Here is a 26,064-nt window from a genome sequence, read left to right on the forward strand (position 1 = left end):
TATACTTACCTGCTCTGTGCAGTGGTTTTGAACAGAGCAACCCCAATCCTCCTTGGGTCCCTGGACAGAGCTCCTGGCCCCTCACTCCTGCAGAGTGCCCCCAGAACAAGCAGCTTGGTATGGGAGCAACCAAGCAGGCTCTTTCCCAAGCTGGTGCTGTGCGTGTCCATTCACACAGAACCGCAGTCTGGTCCCCACCTCCTCAATGGCTGCGACGGATGGTAGAGGGAGAGTCCCCAGAGAGCAGAGGCTCTTGTGTACGTTGCTGGACTGGGATGGAGCTCAGGCAAGTACAGTTTGTTTTTTAACCTTCATGCATAGAATATATGAAGGTAAAACAGAAAAAAAAACAAAAAAAAAAAAACACACCTTTCAGCACCAGCCTTTATTAAGGTTGTTAAGTGTGAGGAATTATCAAGGTTAGTTTAATGTAAGCGTGAGGATAAGTGTTATGACTTTCTGCACAGTGGTCTTAATGTAGCAACATTAGAAGCAATGTGAACACATCAATTTGATATCACATGTTCCCCCTGTGTACAAATTGGCAGAAGCGGTCTCCAATGTGTCTTTTGTAACATGAGGTTACAAAATCAGTCATTGGATTTCATCCATAACCACTCCAGTCCTAGTATCATGTGGGATCTTGCATAAAACAAATATCTAAATATTACCAAAACTAGCTCATTTAATTGGACAAAATGTATGAAAGTGAAATTTGTTGCAAATTAAGACCTGATCAGAAGTGTCAAACCATCCTACCAATTTACAGTTCAGGGACACCAAATTGCTATAAAAATATATTCTACAGTTTTTTTTGAAGGTTTCTGAAGCTGCCCCAGACATTTGTCACATGTTTTTCACCAGTCTTATAGTTTGGCTCATGCACTTAATTGCGTACAAATTATATACTAAAACTTACTCAGCACCAATAGACAAAAAGCTACAGGATTCAGAGGAGACCACCCAGCCCTCGGTCTCAGATGGATTTTTTGCTAAAAAAAAAACAAAAAAAAAAACCACGTTATTAATTTAGGAAAACAATCTGCAAATGCAGTACATCAAAACTGACTGATCACAATCAGTCACATGTATGAAGAGTCTTATTTACCCGTGCCTGTAGGATGGACATTTAACCACTTCAGCACCAAGCCATTTCTGGCATTTTTTTATATTTTAAAATCAGTATTTTTACTAGTTATCTGATGGGTTCTCTTGTACAAGCAATCGGAGTGGCTAAGTTCACCTTTTAACAAAATAAATGCACTTTACCAGAAAAAAAAAAAAAAAGTGCATTTACCATTTGTTTTGGGAGATTAACGCATTGCACCAGCAGTCAGATCACTGGTACCATGTAGGACTCCTGCGGGCTTGTCAGTATAAAGGTGTCCTAGTACGGGCAAGCAGATACACATGGACAGGAAGAATCAATTAACTACCACAGCGCTCGTCCACAAAGGATGTCTGAACTTGTAGATTTTCCCATTCACAGAATACTGTAAATGAGTGATGTCAAACATGGTTTTTTTTTTAAAATTGTGACAGCTAGCGGGGAAGATCCCCCGCTAGCTGTCAAAAAAGGGGGGAGTGGGGGCCAGTTTTTTCATAAATATGTTACACCCTGAATATGGGTGTAACAGTTTACAAAAGGGGAACTTATCCTTTCATTTATTTCCCCAGCTGTATTGTAGGCATCATGCACACTGGGCATTTGCAAAGCTCCACCGAACACCCTTGCTCGTGACATCCAGTGTACGTGACATCCAGTGTACGTGACATCCAGTGTACGTGACATCCAGTGTACGTGACATCCAGTGTACGTGACATCCAGTGTACGTGACATCCAGTGTACGTGACATCCAGTGTACGTGACATCCAGTGTACGTGACATCCAGTGTACGTGACATCCAGTGTACGTGACATCCAGTGTACGTGACATCCAGTGTACGTGACATCCAGTGTACGTGACATCCAGTGTACGTGACATCCAGTGTACGTGACATCCAGTGTACGTGACATCCAGTGTACGTGACATCCAGTGTACGTGACATCCAGTGTACGTGACATCCAGTGTACGTGACATCCAGTGTACGTGACATCCAGTGTACGTGACATCCAGTGTACGTGACATCCAGTGTACGTGACATCCAGTGTACGTGACATCCAGTGTACGTGACATCCAGTGTACGTGACATCCAGTGTACGTGACATCCAGTGTACGTGACATCCAGTGTACGTGACATCCAGTGTACGTGACATCCAGTGTACATGACATCCAGTGTACATGACATCCAGTGTACATGAGCCTTTATAGTTGTCAAGCATCACACAACTACTCTGCTTCAGACTTCAACTCCTACATGTTTGACTTGACATTCTAATAAGACGGCTAAAGAGCAAAGTTAATAAGCCCCACCGCAGGCTCATCTCTAGGCATTTGCTGAGCTGCACGTGGCCCTTTTTTCCAACCTTTGGCTATTACCAGTTTAGGACCTTAAAAGTAAGACTCCTACTCCTTCATATACTTTTCAGTAGTCTAGAAAATCTGATTGTGGTGCAGAAACCTAACAAAAGAAAGCCATCATAACTTAAATACCTAAAATGAATGACTAAATATTTACCTCTGAAGCTTGTTTTTGGAATTATGAACCCCAAAAAAACTCCTAAAACCCTATTATTGGCAATGTTCCTGCCCTATAACTAGAGAAAATGGCAAATCATCTTTTCCAGTACACTAATCCCTTTCACGTATCTATCTCACAAACAGACAAAATTCACCTATCAGATTCCCCCCCCCCCCCCAGTCCACTTATCCCCTTCACATCTCTCCCCTCTCCCATAATCCACCTATCCTCCTCCCCACCTATCCCCTGCACAACACAGTTTACCGATCCCCATCCCGTCCCAGTCCAATTCCCATTTATAGTACAGCTGTCCTGACAAACCATTCCACAAACAAGCTGAAGAGGATAAGCACACATCCGAGCTGGCTGAGCCATTCCATGGTCACAACTGCATTGGTGTCCCAGGGCCTAGAGCAGAGAGTAGCTTGCTATTGGTAAACTGAAGTTTGTTCTAGTGAAATGCTGAACAATTTGTTTAAAGCAAAAAGGAGATAAGATTAAAGTGAAATAAAACAACCCAACACCATGAAGGTCACATATCAGCAAGTAACACTGTGCCTTGGTGTCCTTTCAACTTGGCTAAAACTGTATGAAAACACGATTGTTAAAAATGGTGACATTTTAAGGGCTCCAAAAGCAAGACAGAACTAGATGGTTTGAAAAAAGTGCACTAAAACCCAAGAATACGAATATTAGAGCTATCCTGGCCATGTGCTGGCTGCATTAAGATTGTTTTTTCATCTGGTGATCCTGCCAGTAATACACCACCTGTACTAGGGTGACAACGCTCACTCTTCATGCTGCATCAATGGAGAAGTAGTGTTGTCACCCTATTGTAGAAGGGAATTGGGATCACCTTCACCTCACCTATGTAATATGGAGGAGGTGCTCTGCAGTTCACAAGGGTGAAATGAACAGGGCTGATAACACTATTTGAGATTTCGAAGCAGCATTGTTTGCGCACTACAGGACAGCAGGGGCCGGTCATTTCATAACATGCTACACCCTGTATATGGGTGTTATGAAAGGTGAACTACTTATTTAACTTTTCCAGCTATCTGAGCTATAGCAGATCTTCTATTGTATTGGACTACACAGGCCAGCCTTTGTTACCCATGTGCACCAATGACCCTTGGTCGCCTATAACCCTGTTGCCCAATTGTACCCTTTGCAATTTGGCCCTTGTTAAAGTCACTAGCATCCTTACGCTTACCCTTTCTTCTGCTTTCAACACTTCAGGGAAAACATGTTCACTTGCTGCCCAATATATCCTATCCACTTTAAGATGCCATTGTAACGAGATAATCAATGTTTTTCACTTTATCTTTTGGGTGGCCTAGAAAACTGTTGACGTCATGTCCAGGTGACAAACCACATGAGCAATGAAGAAAAATCTCCAAGAGCTATTACATCAGATAGTGTGTTGCAGATTTCCTTTTTTGTCTCGTAAAACCAACCTCCCTGGAATAGAAAGTGAAGGGAATACTCTAATGGGGCTCTGGAGAGCCATAAAATCCTTCCACATTCTATCTACATCTTAAGATGTTTTTGGCTTGACATACAAAAGTAAGGCCTATAAAGGCTAACAAGTTCAATTTAAACTGGGCATGATATAAGCTGTGGTATTGTGGGGTTGAAGATGCTTGCAAATAAATTACCTTTTTCTTCATAGTTCACCGAGATGAGCCTCCCAATGCACAGAGGTCTGTTGCCGTAGGGGTCTCGTACAGCATAGATGACGTCATTGTGCATAACGAGCAAGGAGTAGGATGTTGGAGTCTCATTCATCAAGTTCCGGATTCTAAAATAAACAAAGACATTGAGAGTAACGCAATAACTCAAACATGCACACAGCTTTGCCCCATGTCTACATCTATGAAGAACTATTTTCCTTGGCTATGAAAAGCTGGTTCCAAGTAATTATTTTTGCGGCAGATTTAAAGGCAAACGTGTCTTTATTGTTTTGCATAAATTTAACAGACATAATATGAGATGTAAACAGAACATGTACAAGTAAACAACAAAAAAAAAAACCCATCACAGATGAGGTTATGATCCATATGGATGTAAGAAAATGAAGCAGTAAAATTGCTAGAGGAAAGGATCAATATCTTATATTACGGAGGTATAACATGAGTATCAGCAGGGTATCCCTGGGCGGAATGTCTGAAACACTATAAGAACTCCATACAACTAAAAAAAAAAAAGAAAAGGAAAATAGAGGGAGTTGGGAGACGGGGACATTAGAAAGCCACAGTAGGGTGGTTCCTCAACCGAATCTCACTGTAGCGACCCCGCTGCCCGCCTCTCGGCACGGAAGGTAGTGTCAAACCGGAGGATAAGCCAAAATGAAAATTGGTTGTGGGAACACGGCTTAACTAGAGTGCAACAGGGGAACACATCTTGGAGAGTCGTAGAGGAGGAGAAATGGAGCCAGATCGACCACAGCAACTTATGTTTATCATAGGTATCATTGGTAAACGCCAGCATTTCCTCAATACACATGGTATCATTAAGCACAGAGAACCACATTGGAAAAGGAGCAACTTATGTTTATCATAGGTATCATTGGTAAACGCCAGCATTTCCTCAATACACATGGTATCATTAAGCACAGAGAACCACATTGGAAAAGGAGGGGGGGGGGGGGGTAAGCCATTTTCCAAAAGAGGAGTATCAATTGGCGGGCCGCAGACAGAAAGAAGCGCAACAGACTTTTCTTCTGTGCTGCCCGTGAGCCCGGTAGTATAGATTGAAGGGCAATTTCTGGCTAAGGGGCCAAGGACTCACCGTAGACCAGGTTATAAACAGCAAAAACTTGTCACCAGAAGGGTTGTATTTGATCACAATCCCACCAAATGTGGAGCTGTGTACCAACATCTCTATTACAGCACCAACAAAGATCAGGTGTAGAAGGAAAGATTGTGTAGGGAGAGGGGATCCCTGTACCATCGAGAAAGAAAGCTTAAAATTCTTTTCTTGTGAGTAGCAAGAAACAGACGATTTATGAGTAAAGTGGAACGACATGGACCAATCTTCAGCCAAAATGTCCTTACCTAGGTCACGAGCCCATGCCTTAGTGTAGGGAGGGAGTACAGCATGAAGAGCATTGTGGAGCACTTTATAGAGAGAAGCTAGGACGTGTCTCGGTGGTTCAGAGAGGGAATGCAGTCGTTCAATCTCAGAAAGTGAGCGAAGAATGTTGGAGGAAGAGTGCAAGAGCTTGCAAAAGGAGGATAGATGTAGAGTGGTTAACCAATCCCTAGACCCACCCTGAAGGAGCGGAAGACCCGATTGGGGGCAGATAAAGTCCTGAGCCACAGGCCAGGTAGCATGTGTGAAGGTTCCAATGACAGAAGAGCCAAACCCCTGAGGAAGAGCGTGGTTATTAAATAGCGGTGATAAGAGAGAGGGATCGGAGGATACAAGAGTAATTATGCCTTGTTTATACCACAACTGTATAACAGCTAAAGTCAAAGGGGACAAGCCAGGAAAACGTAGATATTCCCAATCATACCCCCATGGTAATGCCCGAAGATCAACCTGAGAAAGATCTTGTTCAATCATACAAGAGGCTTTACAGAGGAGTCTGGGAAACCAATCAAGCATCCGGGCTAGTAACATGGCTCGGTAGTAACACTCAAAGTCTGGTAAACCCACTCCACCCTTGAGTTTCGGATAAGTCAGTAACCTATGTTTTAACCTGGAAAACCCGCGGTGCCAAATTAATCTAATCAAAAGGTAGCGTAATGAAAGGAAAAACCTTCTATGGACAGTGATCGGTACAGTCTGAAAAATGTATAGAAGCTTAGGCAAAGTATCCCATCTTGAGGGTGTTGATGCGGCCGAACCAGGGCAGGGCTGAAGCGCCCCATGAAGCCAAATCCCTTCGGATATGCGCCAGGTGCGGACCACATTTGTTAGCTAGGGAGTAATTAGTGTTGCGTGCTTTGTCTCGTGCAAGGGAGGAGGAATCTAGTAGTTGGAGTAAATCTCTACGAGAGAGAGGTGCACCGCAAGCACTGGGACCAACGTACGTTTGTGCAACAATAAACGACGCATCTCCGTCATACGAGCATTTTTCAAGCGAGAGCCATGCTTAATAAAAACCCCTCTAAGAACACATTTGAGGGTCTCCCATTGGTTAAGAGGGCCGGTAGTGTCCGAAGTGTGGTCCAGAATAAAGTCCTGGATAGTCTTCACAACCTCCGCAATACAGAGAATCTGAGTAGGGTATCGTTCAAGCGCCACGAAAAGCGACGCAAAGACGGTTGATCCTGTATCGTAAGATGGACTGGGGCGTGGTCTGACCATAAGAAATGACTGAGATGATGAAATAGGACAATCTAGAAAAGACTGGGAAACAAAGAAATAGTCTATATGACTGTATGATGCATGAGCCGCAGAGTAATAACTATAGTCTCATTCCGAAGGATGTTGGATGCGCAAACATCCACCAGGTGTAAGTCATGCAAACGCGACTTAAGTTGAGATAAGGCTGATAAGGATAGAGAAGATTTACCTGAAGTGTCCAAATCTGGAGAAAGAGCTACGTTAAAGTCCCCTCTGACGATGAAACAGGGTCCCCTAAAAGCAGACAGCCTGGAGAGGACCGACGCCAGAAACCGAGCCTGATCTATATTGGGAGCATAAATATTCACCACTGTAAAAACAAAATTTTGGTATTTCAATTTAAGAAAGAGGTAGTGACCAGTTGGATCGATTAGGGAGTCCAAGGCCACCGAGACCCCCCTAGACCTAGCCTGCGGATTAGTACTATTATACCACTGAGTATAGTAACGGTTGTGGAGGGCTGGGATACCATCGGAGCGAAAAGGAGTCTCCTGGAGTAACAAAATCTGCGTTCATCTATGGAAATGGTAGAGCATCTGGCTCCGCCTCTCCGGAGTGTTAAAGCCCCTACAATTAGAGGAAAATTTAATTGGAGTCATAGTTGGTTGAGGGAGAACAAACATACAGTGTGACACTGCGTAATACACTGAAGGCCTAGGTGGGGAATGTCAAAGGGGCATGTATCCGATCCCGACCCAGGCCTCCCACAGGCAAATGATAACTTGAGGGAGGTCACCCTCAGGTGAGGGCGACCCCCTCTACAAAACATTCAATAATTTCTCAAACAGGCATGAGAAAATAGGCCCCCACCCCCAACAAACATAAGCAGAGCATGGCAATGATGGGGTGAGGATGAAACAAATAAAGGAAGGGCCTATAGCCCCTGAGACTAGGGCCGAAGGCGTCCCTGTCCGTCACGGCAAATGGTGGTGGCGAATCCCAGGGACCAGCCGCAGGCCACAGCCCAAGAACCTAAAAAAAGACCAACAGGTACAAATATAAGGCACAGATCTAACAGAAGTAACCAACAGCATGTGCAAAACCTGTAGGAAGAGGAGGAAAAGGAAAAACCTCCCAATTCACGCTGATAGGGCGTCATCCCTCTGGGAACTTTTGGAAGGAAGATCTGGAACGCTTCTTCTTGCGATCAGACCGCTGCCAGGAAGAGGGGAATGGAAGGCCAGGGGTTGGTAGTTGAAAGGGCCAATCCGGGAGGGACACCTGAGGTAGCTCGAACACACCAAGAAATGTAGGTAAGTCCCCAAGGGTGCGGAATTGAGAAGATTTACTGTTTTGGGAGGCATGAAGTTGAAACGGGAACCGCCACTGATAGCGGACATGCCTCTCCTGCAACATCTGAGTGAGGGCGCAGAGCCCTGCGCATAGCCAGAGTCTGGCGGGAAAGGTCAGGAAGGAGCATCACTGGCACTTCATTAAAGAGGATGGTGTCCTGCGTGCTAGCCACACGCATAATGGCGTCCTTGACCTTAAAGTAGTGGACCCTGCATAGGGTATCACTGACAAAAGATGGGTCAAGATTCCTGGGGCCCAGTGTGCAATGTACGCGGTCTAACTCAATATGGGTGTCTTTAGGTTGTTGGAGCAGTTGATTGAAGATGGCGGTAACTGCTGCGACCAAATCTTTAGGTTCAACGGATTCGAGTATACCCGATATGGATATTGTTACGGCGGTTCCTATTCTCAATGTCATCTTGTTGGTACATGAGCTGTTGTATAAGAACCGTATAGGAGTTCAGGGCTCTTCGTGGGTTTGTAAAGAGTTACACAGACCGTCAGCGGTATTTTCAATCTCTTCCATATGAACACAAATGTCTTAAGATCAGAAATTTCCTGCTTGTATGTGCTTTCAATAAGTTTCACATAAAGCTCAAAATCTGCATTTGTAGGAAGGGATTTCAGATAGGAGTGCAGGGATTTCATGTGGGACTGCAGATCCCAGACATCCTCAGAGCAGAGAGATGCTGGGGAGGGGCTGCGTGTTCTGTGTGCCCTGAGCCTGCAGATCAGGGTCCCCAGAAGGAGAGAGAGAGCCCCGATGGATCCCTGTATCCAAGGCCACGGATCGGGTCACGACCTGGCTCATGTCACCGCCGGACTGGCTTCCTGTTGCTCTCCGAGGGGTCCAGTGTTGATTCCTCCCCATGGGGATTATATGGCAGCGCCCGTGAAGGAGAGAGGGAGCCTGCAGCGGAGGTCCGGGAGCTGTGCAGTGTCACTGCTCTCGCTCCATGCGCCGAGCCACGCCTCCTTTTGCGGCAGATTTAATTTAAATCGGATAGGGATCATTTCCCCCAATGTCTGCTTTAGGGTCAATATAGATCTATACTTGTGTGTTGACATGCATTTTTTTAATTTAGAATTTGAAGCATATAGGGTTAACCATTAAATGCCCCTTTATACCTGTTGCCAACACATTGACATGCACGTTATAAGCATTTTTATGCGTTGCCATTGACTTATGGGCCTCAACACACTAAAGAAATAATTTAAAAAAAGTGACAAACACGTCATTTTACAAAAAAAAAAAAAATGCAGTGCTGGGATGGAATAGGAATAAAGTATTTGTGTCACTTTCCTGGCAGTATGACTCTTCTTAAAGTCCTGGAGCACATTCACAAAAGTTCTGCTGCCAGTTCAGTAGCTTTACCAAAGCGCTGAACAGATTCAGGGAGTTCTTAATAGCAATACTTCACAAAGTAGAACACTGGATGCACCAAATTCAAAAAGAATTACCTCCAGTTTGTAGATAAAATTAGAGGCAATTAAGACCAACTAAAAAACTTTGCATACAGAGACAGGCAGCAGGCCTGTCTCTGTACGCCGCTTAACAGGGTGGCCTCCCCTCACTGGCAGTCAAAGACTGTGTATAATCTAAGTGTTGGGAGTGTGCAAAAGACCTGTCAGCTCAGCACACTGGGGGAAAAAGGGAAGGGGGGGGGGAATGAGACATGGGAAGGTTTGTCCAATCTGCCAAAGCAGCTGGATGATTTGGTAGCCGTCACCAATACATGAGACCGCCATCAAAAACTAGATGCACCCCTCCCCCCAAGCTTATTGATCCAACATTTTTGCTGCCTCTGCTCAAAGAGGTGGCCATCCTGGGAAATGCACACTTGTAAGGATCCCCTAATCACCCAACACTGAAGTTCTATGAGCATCTACTGAAAGGAGTTGGCTACAGTATTTCCATGTTGGTTAACTGACCTTCAGTCCCTGAGCTGACAGCAGATAAATGCAGTCTTTGATAGATAACATATCCACATAACTAAAGCCAAACAATGTTGCAACATCAAAAATATTTGCAGTGGAACAGATTTTAGACAACATACAATGCCTCTTAGTTCCCATTCACAATATACAGTATATGTATTGAGCAATCCTTTTTCCATGCGGTTGAGATGCATTTTTACAGCCCCACAACCCCTCTCCTTCATGTTGCAGGCAAAAGAAATGTTCTGTGAAAAGCTGGTCAAACGGCAAAACAAATGTAAACAGAGTCCTATGACAGCACACTGGGGGTCATGGGACCTTACACTACACCAGCACCTTACTAATGGGCTACTTCATATGTGCAAGAACTATTGCATCTCATTTGAAGAGCTCTAGAGTTCAGATAACAGGAGCCTTCCGTTTAAGCTGAAGTTTTTCAGGAATTGGAAGTCATTGAACACTCACCGTGCTATCCAATCAGGCGTGTGATCTTCTTCCAGGGGAGGTGTGAAGGCCAGAAGCTGAGTGATGAGCTCACTATCAGAACTTGTAGACAGGCCGATACCATGTCGCATCAACTATTAAAAAGGAGGGTACAGGTTAAAAAAAGGGGCTCCCCACACAGAGCTAAAATATTACTGAGGTCCGTACACCATGAATGAGCCATTTATGTACACTAACTGGCCACTTATAAGGTATTGGGTTCAATTGCTTGGTAACTCAAATTGCTAATCTGCCAATCACATGGCAGCAACCCATAGCATTTAGGCATCTAGACATGGTGAAGATGACTTGCTGAAGTTCAAACCGAGCATCACAAATGGGGAAGAAAGGGGATTTAAGTGACATGAACACATGGCATGGCTGTTGGTGCTAGACGGGCTGGTCTGTGTATTTCAAAAACTGCTGACCTGCTGGGATTTTCACACAACCATCTCTAGGGTCTAGAGAAAAAAAACTGCTGCTCACTGGATATTTTTTTATTGCAGGTCAGGAGAATGGGCATTTGATTTCAGCTGCGACATTTAGATGGTAGGGTCAGAATTTGACAAACATGAAAGCATGGCTCTATCCTGCCTTGTATCAATGGTTCAGGCTGGTAGTGTAATGGTGTGGGGGATATTTTCTTGGCACTAGCAAGGTGTACCTAATAAAGCGGCTGGTGAGTGTATATCGAGCCACCATGTGCTGTGTGCACAAAGTCACTTGCCCCCATTTGACAGGCATGCAGGTGAGCAGCCCAGTATGCATACAGCGTGCCACACTGTTGGCAACAGACACCCTGCTATTTCCTTGGCAGAAATTACAGCCCAATATAGTCACCTACAGTCTTCTTACACTTGCCTAAAACAAGCTTTTTCAAGCTCCCCTCCTTTATTTTTACCTGGTAAGTCTGCAAACACTTGCTTGTCTCTGGGTGGCTACACTCACTTCTGCACCTTCTATGGAAGGAAGCATTGCTGTCACAGACGTCAACCATGTCTACCTTCGTTCATATCCAGTACATGCTGGATTGATGGGACTGGTAGCTTTAGGGGGAAAAAAAACAAAAAACAAAAACCCCACAACACACTAGAAATGTCACCCACCCATTTCACCCTGGTCTTGTTTCATTAACCACTTGCCTACCGGGCACTTATACCCCCTTCTTTACCGGGCCAATTTTCAGCTTTCAGCGCTGTTGCATTTTGAATGAGAATTGTGCGGTCATGCAAGATTGTACCCATATGAAATTTTTAGCATTTTTTTTCTCACAAACAGTGCTTTCTTTTGGTGGTATTTAATCGCCACTGGGCGCTTCACTTTTTTGTGCTATAAACAAAACATGTGCAAACAATTAAAAAAAAACAAAAAAAAAAAAGTTTGTTTCTATTATAAAATTTTTCAAACAGGTAATTTTTCTCCTTCACTGATGTGCGTTGATGAGGCAGCACTGATGGGCAGCACTGATGATGGGTACTGATGGGGGGCACTGACTGGCGCAACCACTGGGCACTGACTGGCGCAACCACTGGGCACTGACTGGCGCAACCACTGGGCACAGGTAGGTGGCACTCCTGGGCACCGATCAGTGCTTTGATGATCGGCGCCGATTCCTGCTCTGACAACTGCCGGTTCTTGGCAGTACTTTCCTCACACTCTGACAGCGCAAGGAAAGTGCAGCCGAGAACCAGCAATTGCATTTCCCGGTGATCAGCGTGTCATTGGACACGGCTGATCACGTGGTAAAAGGCCGCTGTGATTGGCCTTTTACCACATCACGTGATCAGCTGTGTCCGTAGGACACAGCTATCACAGAGATAACCGAGTGTGCGCCCCCAGGGGCGAGCAGGAGAGCGCGTTCTGGGAGGACGTCATGACGCCCTCCCAGAATTGGCTGGCCGCAGTTGCTTCATTTTAACTACTTGAGGTTGGCAAGTAGTTAAAATGAAAAAAAAATGGGAATTTACCACCAGAGAATCTGGAACAGCTGGTTATGGCAACCAGCTTCCATCTTTTAAAGCTAAGCTGAACAAGCCATGCAGAGCTACTGCAGATTCTTTCTGCTCCAGTGTTAGAAATCCCCGCTCCCCCCCGTATTCAACCTCTTGCTGATTGCATATATGCAGCAGCAAGAAAGCTGGGCTTGAACTCCCAGGCACTGCGCATGTATGCACAGCAGCAGGAAGTTGTGTGCAGGACGTGTGCTCCTAGCGTGTCACCAACTGCTCAGTCAAGGCTTCTGATTGGTAGGCATAAGGACAGGCTCCTGATTATGTAAGCACTGTAGAGATGCAGTCAAAGCAGTCACATGATATAGAAGCCACAGCATTAAGAGGTTAAAGTGTTACTAAACCCAGGACCCTGCATTCACTATATCTGGTCTCCCACAGTACACACAACATGGAAGTGCAATTATTTTAGTAAATATAAACTGCTAAATACAGTTTCACATCAGCAGTTAGAGCAGTCTTGTGACTTCAGCAGAGCTCTGGTTAAAGCTTTTAGGAGTTTTATTTCTGTTCTAGGAGGATGCAAAACCCCTGACCTCTGTCTAGACCAGTGGTTCTTAACCTGGGTTCGATCGAACCCCAGGGGTTCGGTGAGTCAGTCTCGCGGGTTCGGTGGAGGTGAAGACCCACACCCGACTCATATGATTCGTGCAGTAAATATTCATTATTCTGTTTTTGTGTGAAAATCATGTTTTAATGGTTTTGTTCTTTGTTCTTAACGGTTTTGTTCATTTTGTGCACCTATGTATAAATATATACCTATGTTTTGAATTTTAAAAATCATATTTTATTTTTCCAATTAAGAAGGGTTCGGTGAATGCGCATATGAAACTGGTGGAGTTCAGTACCTCCAACAAGGTTAAGAACCACTGGTCTAGACAGTGCAGATTACATGCACTCCAAGGAGAAAAAAGAAAAAAAAAAAGAACAAAAAAAAACTAACAATACACACTAAACTGTGCATGTGGCTACGGTTTCAGTCTGTCTTATCAGGTGGACATTTCAACAAGAGGAGCAGAGAAAACAGGATCAAACTGCCTTTTTAACAACTAGCCTACAGGGCACTTATACCCCTTCCTGCCCAGGCCAATTTCCAGCTTTCAGCGCTGTCACACTTTGAATGACAATTGCGCGGTCATGCAACACTGTACTCATTAGAAATATGTATCTTTTTGTGTGACAAATAGAGCTTTATTTTGGTGGTATTTAATCACCTCTGGGTTTTTTATTTTTTCTTAAACCAAAAACCACTAAAAATTTTTGAAAAACAAAAAACAAAAAAAAACACATTTTAGTTTTTGTTATAAAATTTTGTAAATAAGGTATTTTTCTCCTTCACTGATGTGCACTAATGAGGCTGCAGTGATGGGCACTGATGGACACTGACAGGTGTCACTGATTGGCATGCATCACTGATGGGCACTGAAAGGCAGCACTCATTGCACTGATAGGCGGCACTGATGGGTGGCACTGACTGGCACTGAAAGGCAGCTCAGATGGGCACTGATGTGTGGCATTGATGGGCAATGGCAAGTGGCATGGATGAGCACTGACAGATGGCACTGACAGGTGGCACTGCTTGGGCTACACAGATCATCAGGGCACACTGATCATCAGTTCCCTGATGATCAGTGTACATGTTCCCTCTGAAGGATGCCGATTACCGGCTCTCCTCTCAAGCTGTCAGCATGACAGCTTGTGAGGGGAGAAATGACGATAACCGGCATTTCCCTATTTACATGCGATCAGCTGTGATTGGACACAGTTTATCACATGACCGAGCCGACATCTTGGCTCTTTCCATCGATCGGTGATCCGCTGTCCAAGGGACAGCGCACCACCGATTGCCGCGCAGTGCGCTCCCAGAGCCGCGCATGCTTGGTTAGAATGGGAGGACGTCATATGACCTCCTCCCAGAACGAGAGAACCACCTTGTGCCCATCATTGTACTATATGGCGGGCGGAAGGCGGTTAAATACAGAGGATTAACCCCTTAGGTTCCATAGTGAGTAAAACAAGCATGCTTTACTGCATATAGAGTAATTTTACTGTTGTGGTTTCAGTAACACCAAGTCAGAAATAGAAGGGCCTGATAGCTACCTGAAAGCTAAAGCAGTTTAGCACATTGCATAGCTTTTTTTTGTTTTGATTTTTTTAAGGCTCCATGCACACGGGGCGTTTTCATAACATTGGCAGCGTTAGCTGTGTAAAGTCGCAGTAAAAATGTGAGTTTCAGAATTTTTGCATTAGCGTTTAGCCACAGGGTTTTTTTTCTGCTCAAAAAATGCCCCAAAAACATTCGCTGCATTTTACTGCTTTTTTCAGTGTTAAAGTGTTTTTACAGCTAAAAAACTCCTCTCGAAACCCTAGTTCTGGGGGGGTGTGGTTTTCAGCTAAAAAAAAAAAGCTGATTAAAGCCTATGTGTGCATGGACACATAGGATAACACGCTGGGGAGTTTACTGGCTGTAGAAAAGAAAAAAAACAACAAAAGCCAAAAACAGCAGCTGTAAAAATGTCCAGTGTGCATGAGGACCAAATGTTTTTGAAGTAGAATTTACACTTCATTTCTCTGCACCTCAGTGATGTGCAAAAAAGATAAATAAAATGTTAACGTAGCTCCCATCACTTCAGTATTGGCGATTGTCCATTGTTGTGAAGACTGCTGTTGATCAGGTGCAGAAAACTGCCAGTTGCTGCACACACTGACCTGGCTCTTATGGCTTTTTTCCCCTTTAGGTGATAAGCTACCCGAGGTTACTAGGAAGATGTGGCTGCTGCAAAGCAGAGCCTCAGCTGAGCGGTGGATTGGCTTTGTTGCAGTAAACCCTTATGGGGTAATGGCACCCAATTTGTGGGTTTTAAGTCGGCATCTTGACATTCATCTCCAGTTAAATAAATTTATTGGATGGGGGTCCATTCCCCATCCGCTTAGCAGATCGGATGACAGCTGGACATAAACTGACAGTCTGTTTACATCCAGCTTGCCCATAGAGAACGGGCTGTGTCCGTGCCTGCTCCGCACAAGCACAGCAGAACAGACCTGTCATCTACCTGTTCGGTGGACATATCTCACGCTGAGCAGGCAGAGGCACTTGGTGGAGTCTGCCCATATACAAGGGCCCTTAGCAATGAGACAGCTTGTGTGCTAGCAACTGCCTGTCTTTGGCTCCCAGCACTTGCTAAAGGCAAGCACCAGAAAGACGAATGCAGAGAAAGGCGATCCCGTCCCGTCCCCTCTTTCTGGTGCTTGCCTTGTACAAATGCTGGGAGCCAGAAACAGGCAGTTGCTAGCAAGCCTGCTGTATCCTTCCTAGCTGTGGTGTCATGTACTTGTCCCATCAGGAACTGAATGTAAAAAGTGAAATTCTTCCTTAAGGCGGCTAGTTTTAATTTATATTCTAATAAAGAGGCCATGACAATTTCCCGTGTTGTAGATTTTCTTTAAACGTTCGGATGGCGTGTACAGTCCTATGTATACCACATTAAAATTTGCCAAAGTACGTCTGCTTTGTATTTGTTTTGTTCAGTTTGTTTCAACCTTCATTTAGAAAATCCACGAAATGTACTTTTGTAGTAAACAGTACATTTACTAGTCTAGAGAAACTACCTCATCACGGGTGTAAGAGCAGGAACATCCAGGAGTAGTATGTATTATACGGATCAGAGTTTTAACATGCATGTATCCAGCCATGCCCAACTCATTTAGTCTTATGCAAGTCACATTTTTGCCCAAAGGCGTCAATTACCAATGCAAGATTAGAGATTCTGGAATGGAGAGTGCTGATCATACTATGAACGTCTTAGTAACTATATAAAAATTCAGAATAAAGAATTCAGGGCATGTAAGCCAAGCAGTGCTCCTCCGAAAGTGGTTGTAAAGGCTCAAGATTTTTTTTTTTTTTTACCTTCATGTATTCTCCACTATACTTACAGTGGGGCAAAAAAGTATTTAGTCAACCACCAATTGTGCAAGTTCTCCCACTTAAAAAGATGAGAGGCCTGTAATTGGCATCATAGTTAGACCTCAACTATGAGAGACAAAATGAGAAAAAAAATCCAGACAATCACATTGGCTGATTTGAAAAGAATTTGCAAATTATGGTGGAAAATAAGTATTTGGTCAATATCAAAAGTTCATCTCAATATTTTGTTATATATCCTTTGTTGGCAATGACAGAGGTCAAACGTTTCCTGTAAGTCTTCACAAGGTTGGCACACACTGTTGCTGGTATGTTGGCCCATTCCTCCATGCAGATCTCCTCTAGAGCAGTGATGTTTTGGGGCTGTCGCTGGGCAACACAGACTTTCAACTCCCTCCAAAGGTTTTCTATGGGGTTGAGATCTGGAGACTGGCTAGGCCACTCCAGGACCTTGAAATGCTTCTTACGCAGCCACTCCTTCGTTGCCCGGGCGGTATGTTTGGGATCATTGTCATGTTGGAAGACCCAGCCACGTTTCATCTTCAATGCCCTTGCTAATGGAAGGAGGTTTGCACTCAAAATCTCATGATACATGGCCCCATTCATTCTGTCCTGTACATGGATCAGTCATCCTGGTCCCTTTGCGGAGAAACAGCCCCAAAGCATGATGTTGCCACCCCCATGCTTCACAGTAGGTATGGTGTTTTTTGGATGCAACTCAGCATTTTCTCTCCTCCAAACACAACGAGTTGTGTTTCTACCAAACAGTTCTATTTTGGTTTCATCTGACCATATGACATTCTCCCAATCCTCTTCTGGATCATCCAAATGCTCTCTAGCAAACTTCAGACGGGCCCGGACATGTACTGGCTTAAGCAGGGGGACACGTCGGGCACTGCAGGATCTGAGTCCCTGGCGGAGTAGTGTGTTACTGATGGTAGCCTTTGTTACGTTGGTCCCAGCTCTCTGCAGGTCATTCACTAGGTCCCCCCGTGTGGTCCTGTGATTTTTGCTCACCGTTCTTGTGATCATTTTGACCCCACAGGGTGAGATTTTGCGTGGAGCCCCAGATCGAGGGAGATTATCAGTGGTCTTGTATGTCTTCCATTTTCTAATTATTGCTCCCACAGTTGATTTGTTCACACAAAGCTGCTTGCCTATTGCAGATTCAGTCTTCCCAGCCTGATGCAGGTCTACAATTTTGTTTCTGGTGTCCTTCGACAGCTCTTTGGTCTTCAACATAGTGGAGTTTGGAGTGTGACTGTTTGAGGTTGTGGACAGGTGTCTTTTATACTGATAACAAGTTCAAACAGGTGCCATTGATACAGGTAATGAGTACAGGACAGAGGAGCCTCTTAAAGAAGAAGGTACAGGTCTGTGAGAGCCAGAAATCTTGCTTGTTTGTAGGTGACCAAATACTTATTTTCCACCATAATTTGCAAATAAATTCTTTCCAAATTAGCCAATGTGATTGTCTGGATTTTATTTTCTCATTTTGCCTCTCATAGTTGAGGTCTACCTATGATGCCAATTACAGGCCTCTCTCATCTTTTTAAGTGGGAGAACTTGCACAATTGGTGGCCGACTAAATACTTTTTTGCCCCACTGTACCTGAGCCTCATTGCAATTCACTGATGTGCCGGAGAGCTTTGGCTCTCTGGGGACTCTCTCAATGGCTGAGCCAGCAGCGGGAGCCAAAGCTGTATGAATGGACACAGAGAAGCTGCTTGGGAGCAAGCCTGCTTTGGTTCCCCCATAGCAAGCTACTTGCTCTGGGGGCACTAGGCAGAAGGAAGGGGCCAGGAGTGCTGGTGGGGGACCCAAGAACAGGAGGATCATGGCTTCTGTGCAAAACCATTGTACAGAGCAGGCAAGCATGACTTTTTTTAATGACCTGAGCAACTGCAGTCTGTAGGTGCACCACAAACATGAAGTTGTTACCTGATACAGTCATCTAATATTTATGGCCCCAAGGGAAAGCGCTTCTGTGAACGAGCCCTTCATGTTAAAGTTTTGTAAATTAAACGCTTCAATATCTTTCAATACAACTGGTCAAAAAAGTAAGGAAGGGGAGGGGGTGGAGTTGCTTATGCATAGCGCTGTACACAAATATTGTGGTATTTCATCTAAAAAAAAAAATCAGTATTTTAGAATATTCCTCCTCTCAAAAAGCAGATTAGAGCTGTAGACCTGAAACATAAGTAGATCTTACATCTTGCTTAAACCACAGTACCAATGTTGACCAGAGGCCCCCCCCCCCCCTTCAGCAAGCATATAATTTTACCTAACATGTGACAGGTTTCATACTAAGCCATGTAATAGAGTACATAAACCATGAGTTTTATTTAAATGCAGCCAAATGCTGCAATCTTGCATCACATTCTGGGTAAACATTGGCCAGACATTTCCTACAAAAGTGCATTCTGACCATCTTATGTAGATGTCCTGTGTTGTGGGTGAGGGGAGGAAAGTACAAGTCTTAAGCCCCGTACACACGATATCGGATGAACGATCACCCATTTTTTTTTCCTGCTAGTCTCATCAAAAGTGAAAAAGGTTAAAGATAAGAATTTCGAAAGTGATGTCCTGTATCGCATTGTATTTTCGGACAACTACTGTACTGATTAAACGAAAATTGTATGATCTGGTATCGTACGAGAAATTTTTGCGCTTGTCCCTTCGGATATTGTTGCACGAATTGTCGTGATCGGCTGTCATAAGTTGTGTACCAGCGATACAATTATTGGATGATCGGTCCCCGTACGACAATTTTTGTACGATTTTCTTAGTGTGTACGGGGCATAAGTATTAGCACATGATTTTATCTCTGGTCTGCGCTTCCTGTTCAATACCAAGTGACCTTTTTTCAAACAAAAAGGTCTTCCTTGGGGGGTGGAGTGCCTCGAAGGGTTTTTTTGGAACACCAATACACACAAGTTTGAATTTCACATGCTGCTTGAGTGTATGCCAGGTATTTGTGGGCCCAATACTATGGCTCAATATTAAGATATGCCAAAACAGGCGAATCTATTCCGCAAGTAGAACGTTCTGCATAGAGATTATAAATGTACATTTCTATTCTAGGAATACTTGGTCACTTCAAGTTTTGGGACAAGGCCAAACAGCAGCACAAAGTTCTTGACTAGCAATACATGGGCTCTTATCACAAATCAATGTTCTGCATTGCCCCTCTACATTCACCTCACATTCACTAACTGCTGTTCTACTACAGTCTGATTCCTGGGAACAAATCACAAATTTACTGGCCCTTATCAAATAGATAATAAAATGCTAAATCGGAGAGGAAATGCTTCATTTTCAAGGTCTGCAAAGTGATATATTGGATTTAAAAGGCTGAGCTACAAATGACACATCTACAGTATCTCACAGGTGTACACCCCTCACATTTTTGTAAATATTTGATTCTATCTTTTCATGTGACAACACCGAAGAAATTACACTTTGCTACAATGTAAAGTAGTGCGCAGTGGTGCACCAAAATGAAGTCTGGTGCCGAAACCAAAAATTGTCCGAAAACCTAAACGCACAGTTCTTAAAAATGAATATATATATATATTTTTTTAAATACACTATATATACCCCAATTTTTTTGTAACATATGAAAGGGGATGTTACGGCGAGTAAATAGTTACTCAACATGTCACGCGTTAAAATTGCACAGGCTTGAGAAATGTCGTCAAACTGCAGTACTTAAAAATCTCCATGACAATTTCTACAGGTTAGCAGTGTAACGTTACAGAGGAGGTCTAGTGCTAGAATTATTGCTCCTCCTCTGATGTTCGTGGAGATACCTCACGTGTGTTTGAACACAGTTTACATGTGTGCATGGCCTACATATGCGTTCACCACTATGTGTGAGCATGGGGGCACTTTTAAATTTTTGCAAAAAAAAAATTAAAAAAGTTTAATCACTTTTTCCCCCCATCACAAAAAATGCATGCATTCCCTGTGATAGAAATAATTAGGGACAGGTCTTCTTTATGGAGAGAGATGGGGTCAATAAGACCCCACATCTCTCCTCTACAATGTAAAGCATTAGATCAGAAAAATCATTAATCTAGTGCCTTAAAAAAAAAAAAAATTGTTGGAAACGGAAGTGACATCGCTCCGGTCCTCCAAGGGCATAGAGATGAGTGGAGGCCATCTTTCCTTCTCTAATCTTTATGCCCAGCGCCGGGATCGTTAGATGGTTTCTCAGAAAAGTCTGAGAACTATTGGGCAGAGGTGAGGGGGCGGCGTTTTTTTCAGCACCTATATCGGTGCTTTTTTCCCCCCCATATCGGCCGATGAACAATAGGGGTGTTTTTGATATTATTCCAGCCACCAACATTTCAGTGCACCCCCAGTAGTGAGTGTACAGCTTGTATAACAGTGTAAATTTGCTGTCCCCTCAATATAACTGAATACACAGCCATTAATGTCTAAACCGCTGGCAACAAAAGTGAGTACGCCCCTAAGTGAAAATGTCCAAACTGGGCCAAATTAGCAATTTTCCCTCCCGGTGTCATGTGACTCAGTGTTACAAGGTCTCAGGTGTGAATGGGGAGCAGGTGTGTTAAATTACATGTTGTCACTCTCACACACTCATGCTGGTCACTGGAAGTTCAGCATGGCACCTCATGGCAAAGAACTCTGAGGATCTGGAAAAAAACAAAAAAAAAACAAATTGTTGCTCTACATAAAGATGGCCTAAGCTATAAGAAGATTGCCAAAACCCTGAAACTGAGCTGCAGCATGGTGGCCAAGACCATACAGCGGTTTAACAGGACAGGTTACACTCAGAACAGGCCTCGCCATGGTCGACCAAAGAAGTTGAGTGCACGTGCTCAGCTTCATATCCAGATGCTCTGATGAGCTCCAAGCCCAAGAGGGTTAAGGCAGTGCTGGAAAATAATGGTGGCCACACAAAATATTGACACTTTGGGCCCAATTTGGACATTTCCACAAATGTGGTGGGTGTACTCCTGTGAGATACTGTATGCAGGAGATTCACCGAAGTATAAAGGAAATGCCACCAGTAACCACTGAAAATCACAAGACCAGGAAAAATCTGAGTACAGTATTCTCAACCAGCATGTCTTTAGAGATCTTTGAAAGGTGTTGTATCTTTAGATCTGAGGTGAAAACATATTTAAAGTGGCTGTAAAGGCTCAAGGTTTTTACCTTCATGCATTCACGGATGGGACATGCAGTTTTGGAAGCCCTGCAGGCAAGCAGCAGGGTTTACTTGTCGGGTGGAAGCATTCAGGCGGCTGTGCTTCAACACACCCGATTTAAATTACCACCCACTATGTATCCCGGGCTCTGCTTGCCCATCTGCAACATAGCCGCCGGGTACAGGGGAGGGAGAAGAGCGAATATACATCCGATCTTCTCCCCTTCTTGTTCCTGACCCAGAAACGACATGTATAACATCACTTACAGATCCCCGTTGTCAGTGTCCCCGACCATCGAGGCCGGAAAGAATGTAATGCAGTGCGATCTGTACTGCATTACATCCAGTGACGCACAAGGGAGACATCCAAGGGAGACCCACCACTCCAGCTTTGCTGCTTACCCGCAGCAGAGCCAAAGTTTTCCCTTTCCTCCCCACACTCGAGTACCCCAGCGCACTCTCCGCCCCCTACCCCAGCAGACCTGCTGCCGCTGAGCGGAAAGGCTCCTCCACACACCCCTTGGCACCAGCCACTCCATGAGCACCATGACTTACCCCTCCCTGCCAGTCCCCAAAGACATGCACCCCCCAAAACCATTCCACGAGAAAGCAATCCCAACCAGCAGCACTGCAACCGAACAAAACAGTAGCCCGACCCATCAATTTTTTTTTTGTTGAAAAAAAAAAAAAAAAAAAAAAAAACTTCTAGCTTTAATCTGGCTCCTAGATTCAAAGCAAATTGTCAAGCCCTGACAACACAATGGGGTTGATTTACTAAAACTGGAGAGTGCAAAATGTGGTGCAGCTCTGCATAGAAATCAATCAGCGTCCCGGTCAAAGCTTAATTGAACAAACTGAAATTAGAAGCCAACTGGCTACCATGCACAGCTGCACCAGATTTTGCACTCTAGTTTTAGTAAATCAACCCCAATATCTGAAAATCTAACCCTCTTGCTCTATCCAAAATTAAAACAAAATGTTCTGCTTTAAATAAAGCTATTCATAGTGGCGAGCGTTTAATAGCAGGGTAGGCAACACTGCCATACCAGCTGTGGTGGAACTACAAGTTCCATGAAGCACTGCAAGACTGACAGCCACAGGCATGACTCCCAGAAGTATGGTGGGATTTGTAATTTCACCAAAGCTGAAGTTCTGTGTTACCTACCCCACTAATAAAAACCTGCATCACTATAAATTGGTTTAATTAAAGCTTACTTGTAATTTATCACAACAAAGTGGTGCTGAGGCTTGTTATAATGAATGTGTTTTAGTCACCATTACACCGGTGTGACTTGTCATGCGATTTGAAACTATCAAAAGTCACATCCTATTGTTCGCAATGGAAGCAGTCATATGGGTGCAATTCTGACTCCGTTGGAGTCGCACCAATTTTGAAAGTACTTCATGCACTACTTTTGGCATATTCAGGTGAGACTTACATAGATATCTGTGCATGAAGTCTCACAGATGTCTTCCAAGTTGCATCCTGAAGTCAGAATGACACCAGAATTTGAAATTGAGCAACTTCACTTAAACTTGCATGAATTTAAAGACTAATTCGGTGTGACCAAAGACTTAGAGTCTTTATGTTCCAATTTGAACAGAGCTTTTCATTGGTTTATTTCAGAGAAAATCATATTTTAGTTAATTTATAAAAATTTTAACATATACCTAACTTATAATATTTATTACAAGGAGGGGTCAAGACAGTTGGACCTGCATGTTTTTTTGGCAGCCATATTTGATGCCAGATTCCATTAAAGCTCAAGTTTAGGTAGGATTTTTATTGCAGTTACAATGGTCAGGACCAAGCTGACCAAAGTAAGTATAAATATCTCATACCTCACTAATTTGGTGTAAGCCGCATATCACTGTAGCTACTACATTGAAAGCAGCAGTCTTCCAGGTCCAGTGCTGAGCAGCTGCTCTTTGGTATAATGTCACAAAAATTTGTAGAAGCAGTCTGCATGCCTAGGTACTTGATTTTACCTGTGGCCATGGAGATGATTGGAACACCTGAATCCAATGATTTGGGAGGAGTGTCCCAATACTTTTGGCTATATAGTGTATATTGTACATAGTATATATGTATTCTAAAACTGCAATTCCATAGATTACACCGCACTTCATGCAGAAATACTTGCAGAACAAATTCAAGTTCTTCCTGTGTGCTATAATTGGTGGTGTATTTTTCTGACCCCACTGGGAAGATTATACCTCATTCCTTGTCACTGTGGTGCCCTTACAGAGTGCAGTTGTCAAAGATCCATACACTAAAATATATCACCGTCAGACATTCCAACTCCCATGTCAAACAGGTTTTAATTTTTATCTGTGTCCCTGCTGAGAGATTTCCCCATCACTTTCTGTAACATTTTGGATAGAATTGGACATAAACAAGATTGTTGCAGGCCTCCACCTATTTATGGTCAAAAGGCTCTGAGATTCTCAGAATCCTTACTCACTCACACACTGTATATTCTACCCATTACCATACAGTCATTTGGATGATCAATTAAAAAAAAAAATAAATCATTAAAGTGCACCCAGGAAGAACAGCAGCATTCAGCACCACAGGACTTAAATCTCTACTGAGTATATACTTGCATTTATGACCCAATGCGTTGAAGGGCAGCAAGTGCCCAGATTGCAGAATACCACTTCTGCTTTCTAGAAGTAGGCCTCAGCACTGAGCATACATCTACAAAAGGCAGATGGACCAACTGCAAAAAAAAACCCAAAACCTTTTGGTCTTCACTCTGCTTTGACAGCCCCGGTCAGTAAATGTGGCTGCAGGCTAGATGGGATTTGGTCCCGACTCCATACCAAGTGCAAGAATTAACGGGGTTTCAATTGCCACACATCATACAAAGCTGTATGTCAAAGACAATAGCAGCTTCAGCAAACTCTCCAGGGCTTAATCATGGAGGTGCTAGCCTGCACTAACAGCGAGATTTACTAAACAGGGCTGTCAAAGCCTGACCAGAGACCCAAAGGTTTTTCTTTTCCAGGTTTATATGAAATATACAGTTGGTCCACCTGCCTTGTACAGTGTGCAGCGACTGAAACGCTTTTAATGCCCTTACACTAGATATAATGTGAGCTTTATCAGATTACCTTTCGCTTAAGTCGAGCTGCATTTACTAGTTCTCCATTATGTGCCACAGCAATCCTTCCATGGAGCGTTTCAACGACGAATGGCTGACAATTCTCCAAAGCAGAATTTCCCGATGTCGAATACCTTGTGTGCCCAATTCCCAGATTGCTCATGTTTAGTTTCTTCAAATTCTCCTCGCTGAACACATGATTGACCAAGCCCATTCCCTGTAGGGGGACAGAAAAGCATGAGCATAGCACTGGAAGACTTTATAGTCATCCAAACCATAGAGCAGTCTCTCAACTTTTTCAATGCAGAGGAACACTTGAAATAACTTCCTGGTCTCGGGAATCCCTAGCAAAAAAAAAATTACTCCATCTACAACTCAAGATACATTTGTGTGATGGTCAGTGGAAGAATGCTACTTACACAAGTACATTGGTAAGCGTTACCCCCTTACAGATCGCTAAAAAGATCAATGGTGTCAGTGAACTTATCTGAGGCAGAAATTGCTCAAGGAACCCCTAGCAACCTCTGGAGGAACCCTAGTTGAGAAATCCTGGCAAAGGATATTTATACTACACTAACAGCCACAAAGATATTCACTGCATGAAGGGCGAAGAGTCCTAGCACAGCACTGAAACACCATATGAAGTCCAGAGAATACTGCATTTGTACTCCACTGATATTTGTCCCAAACCCATTCCCTGTAAGGTTGAGAAAAAAACAAACCAAGATTAGTTCATCATTGTAATGAGCAGCAGTGGTCAAGTTTCTTGATATGTGGGGCTTCAAGTGCACTTAATCACCAAAGGGCAACCCACAGTAGTGAGTGAATGTAGGTTGACAGAAAGCTGTCAGACATACCATAAAAGATAGTAAGAGTGCAGATGCGCTTTAGGAGTGGTTATAGACTGGAACATGCTTCACCAGATGTAGCCTGGAGAAACATTACAGAAGACTTCTGGGGACTATGTCTATTACAGCCCTTTATGAATCCATGCTTTCACATTTGTGTTCCCTACAGTCCACTACTTGTAACACAGTAAGATCCATTATAAAAAGGCTAAGAGGAAAGAAAACAAAAAAAGGGGGGCCTCCGGCTGATCATATACAAATGCGTATTATGATTATATATCTAGTGAGTGCGCAGTCTTAACATCTATCTCTGG

General features: G+C 43.7%; 1 protein-coding gene across 1 annotated transcript in view; it reads right to left on the reverse strand.

The window, feature by feature from the left end:
* Nucleotides 1-26,064, reverse strand: part of PPAT (phosphoribosyl pyrophosphate amidotransferase) — a 43,838-nt gene that overhangs the window by 6,564 nt on the left and 11,210 nt on the right. Inside the window, exons 3-6 of the mRNA XM_089669287.1 lie at nucleotides 24,913-25,119; nucleotides 10,671-10,783; nucleotides 4,280-4,422; nucleotides 920-992 (exon numbers count right to left, since the gene is read on the reverse strand). Of these exons, the coding sequence (XP_089525413.1) occupies nucleotides 920-992; nucleotides 4,280-4,422; nucleotides 10,671-10,783; nucleotides 24,913-25,119 (536 nt within the window). The remainder of the gene's footprint in view (nucleotides 1-919; nucleotides 993-4,279; nucleotides 4,423-10,670; nucleotides 10,784-24,912; nucleotides 25,120-26,064) is intronic.

Source organism: Staurois parvus, unplaced genomic scaffold, assembly GCF_062004578.1.
Source record: "Staurois parvus isolate SC_StPar_1 unplaced genomic scaffold, SC_StPar_1.0 ptg000071l, whole genome shotgun sequence".
Lineage (NCBI taxonomy): Eukaryota > Metazoa > Chordata > Amphibia > Anura > Ranidae > Staurois > Staurois parvus.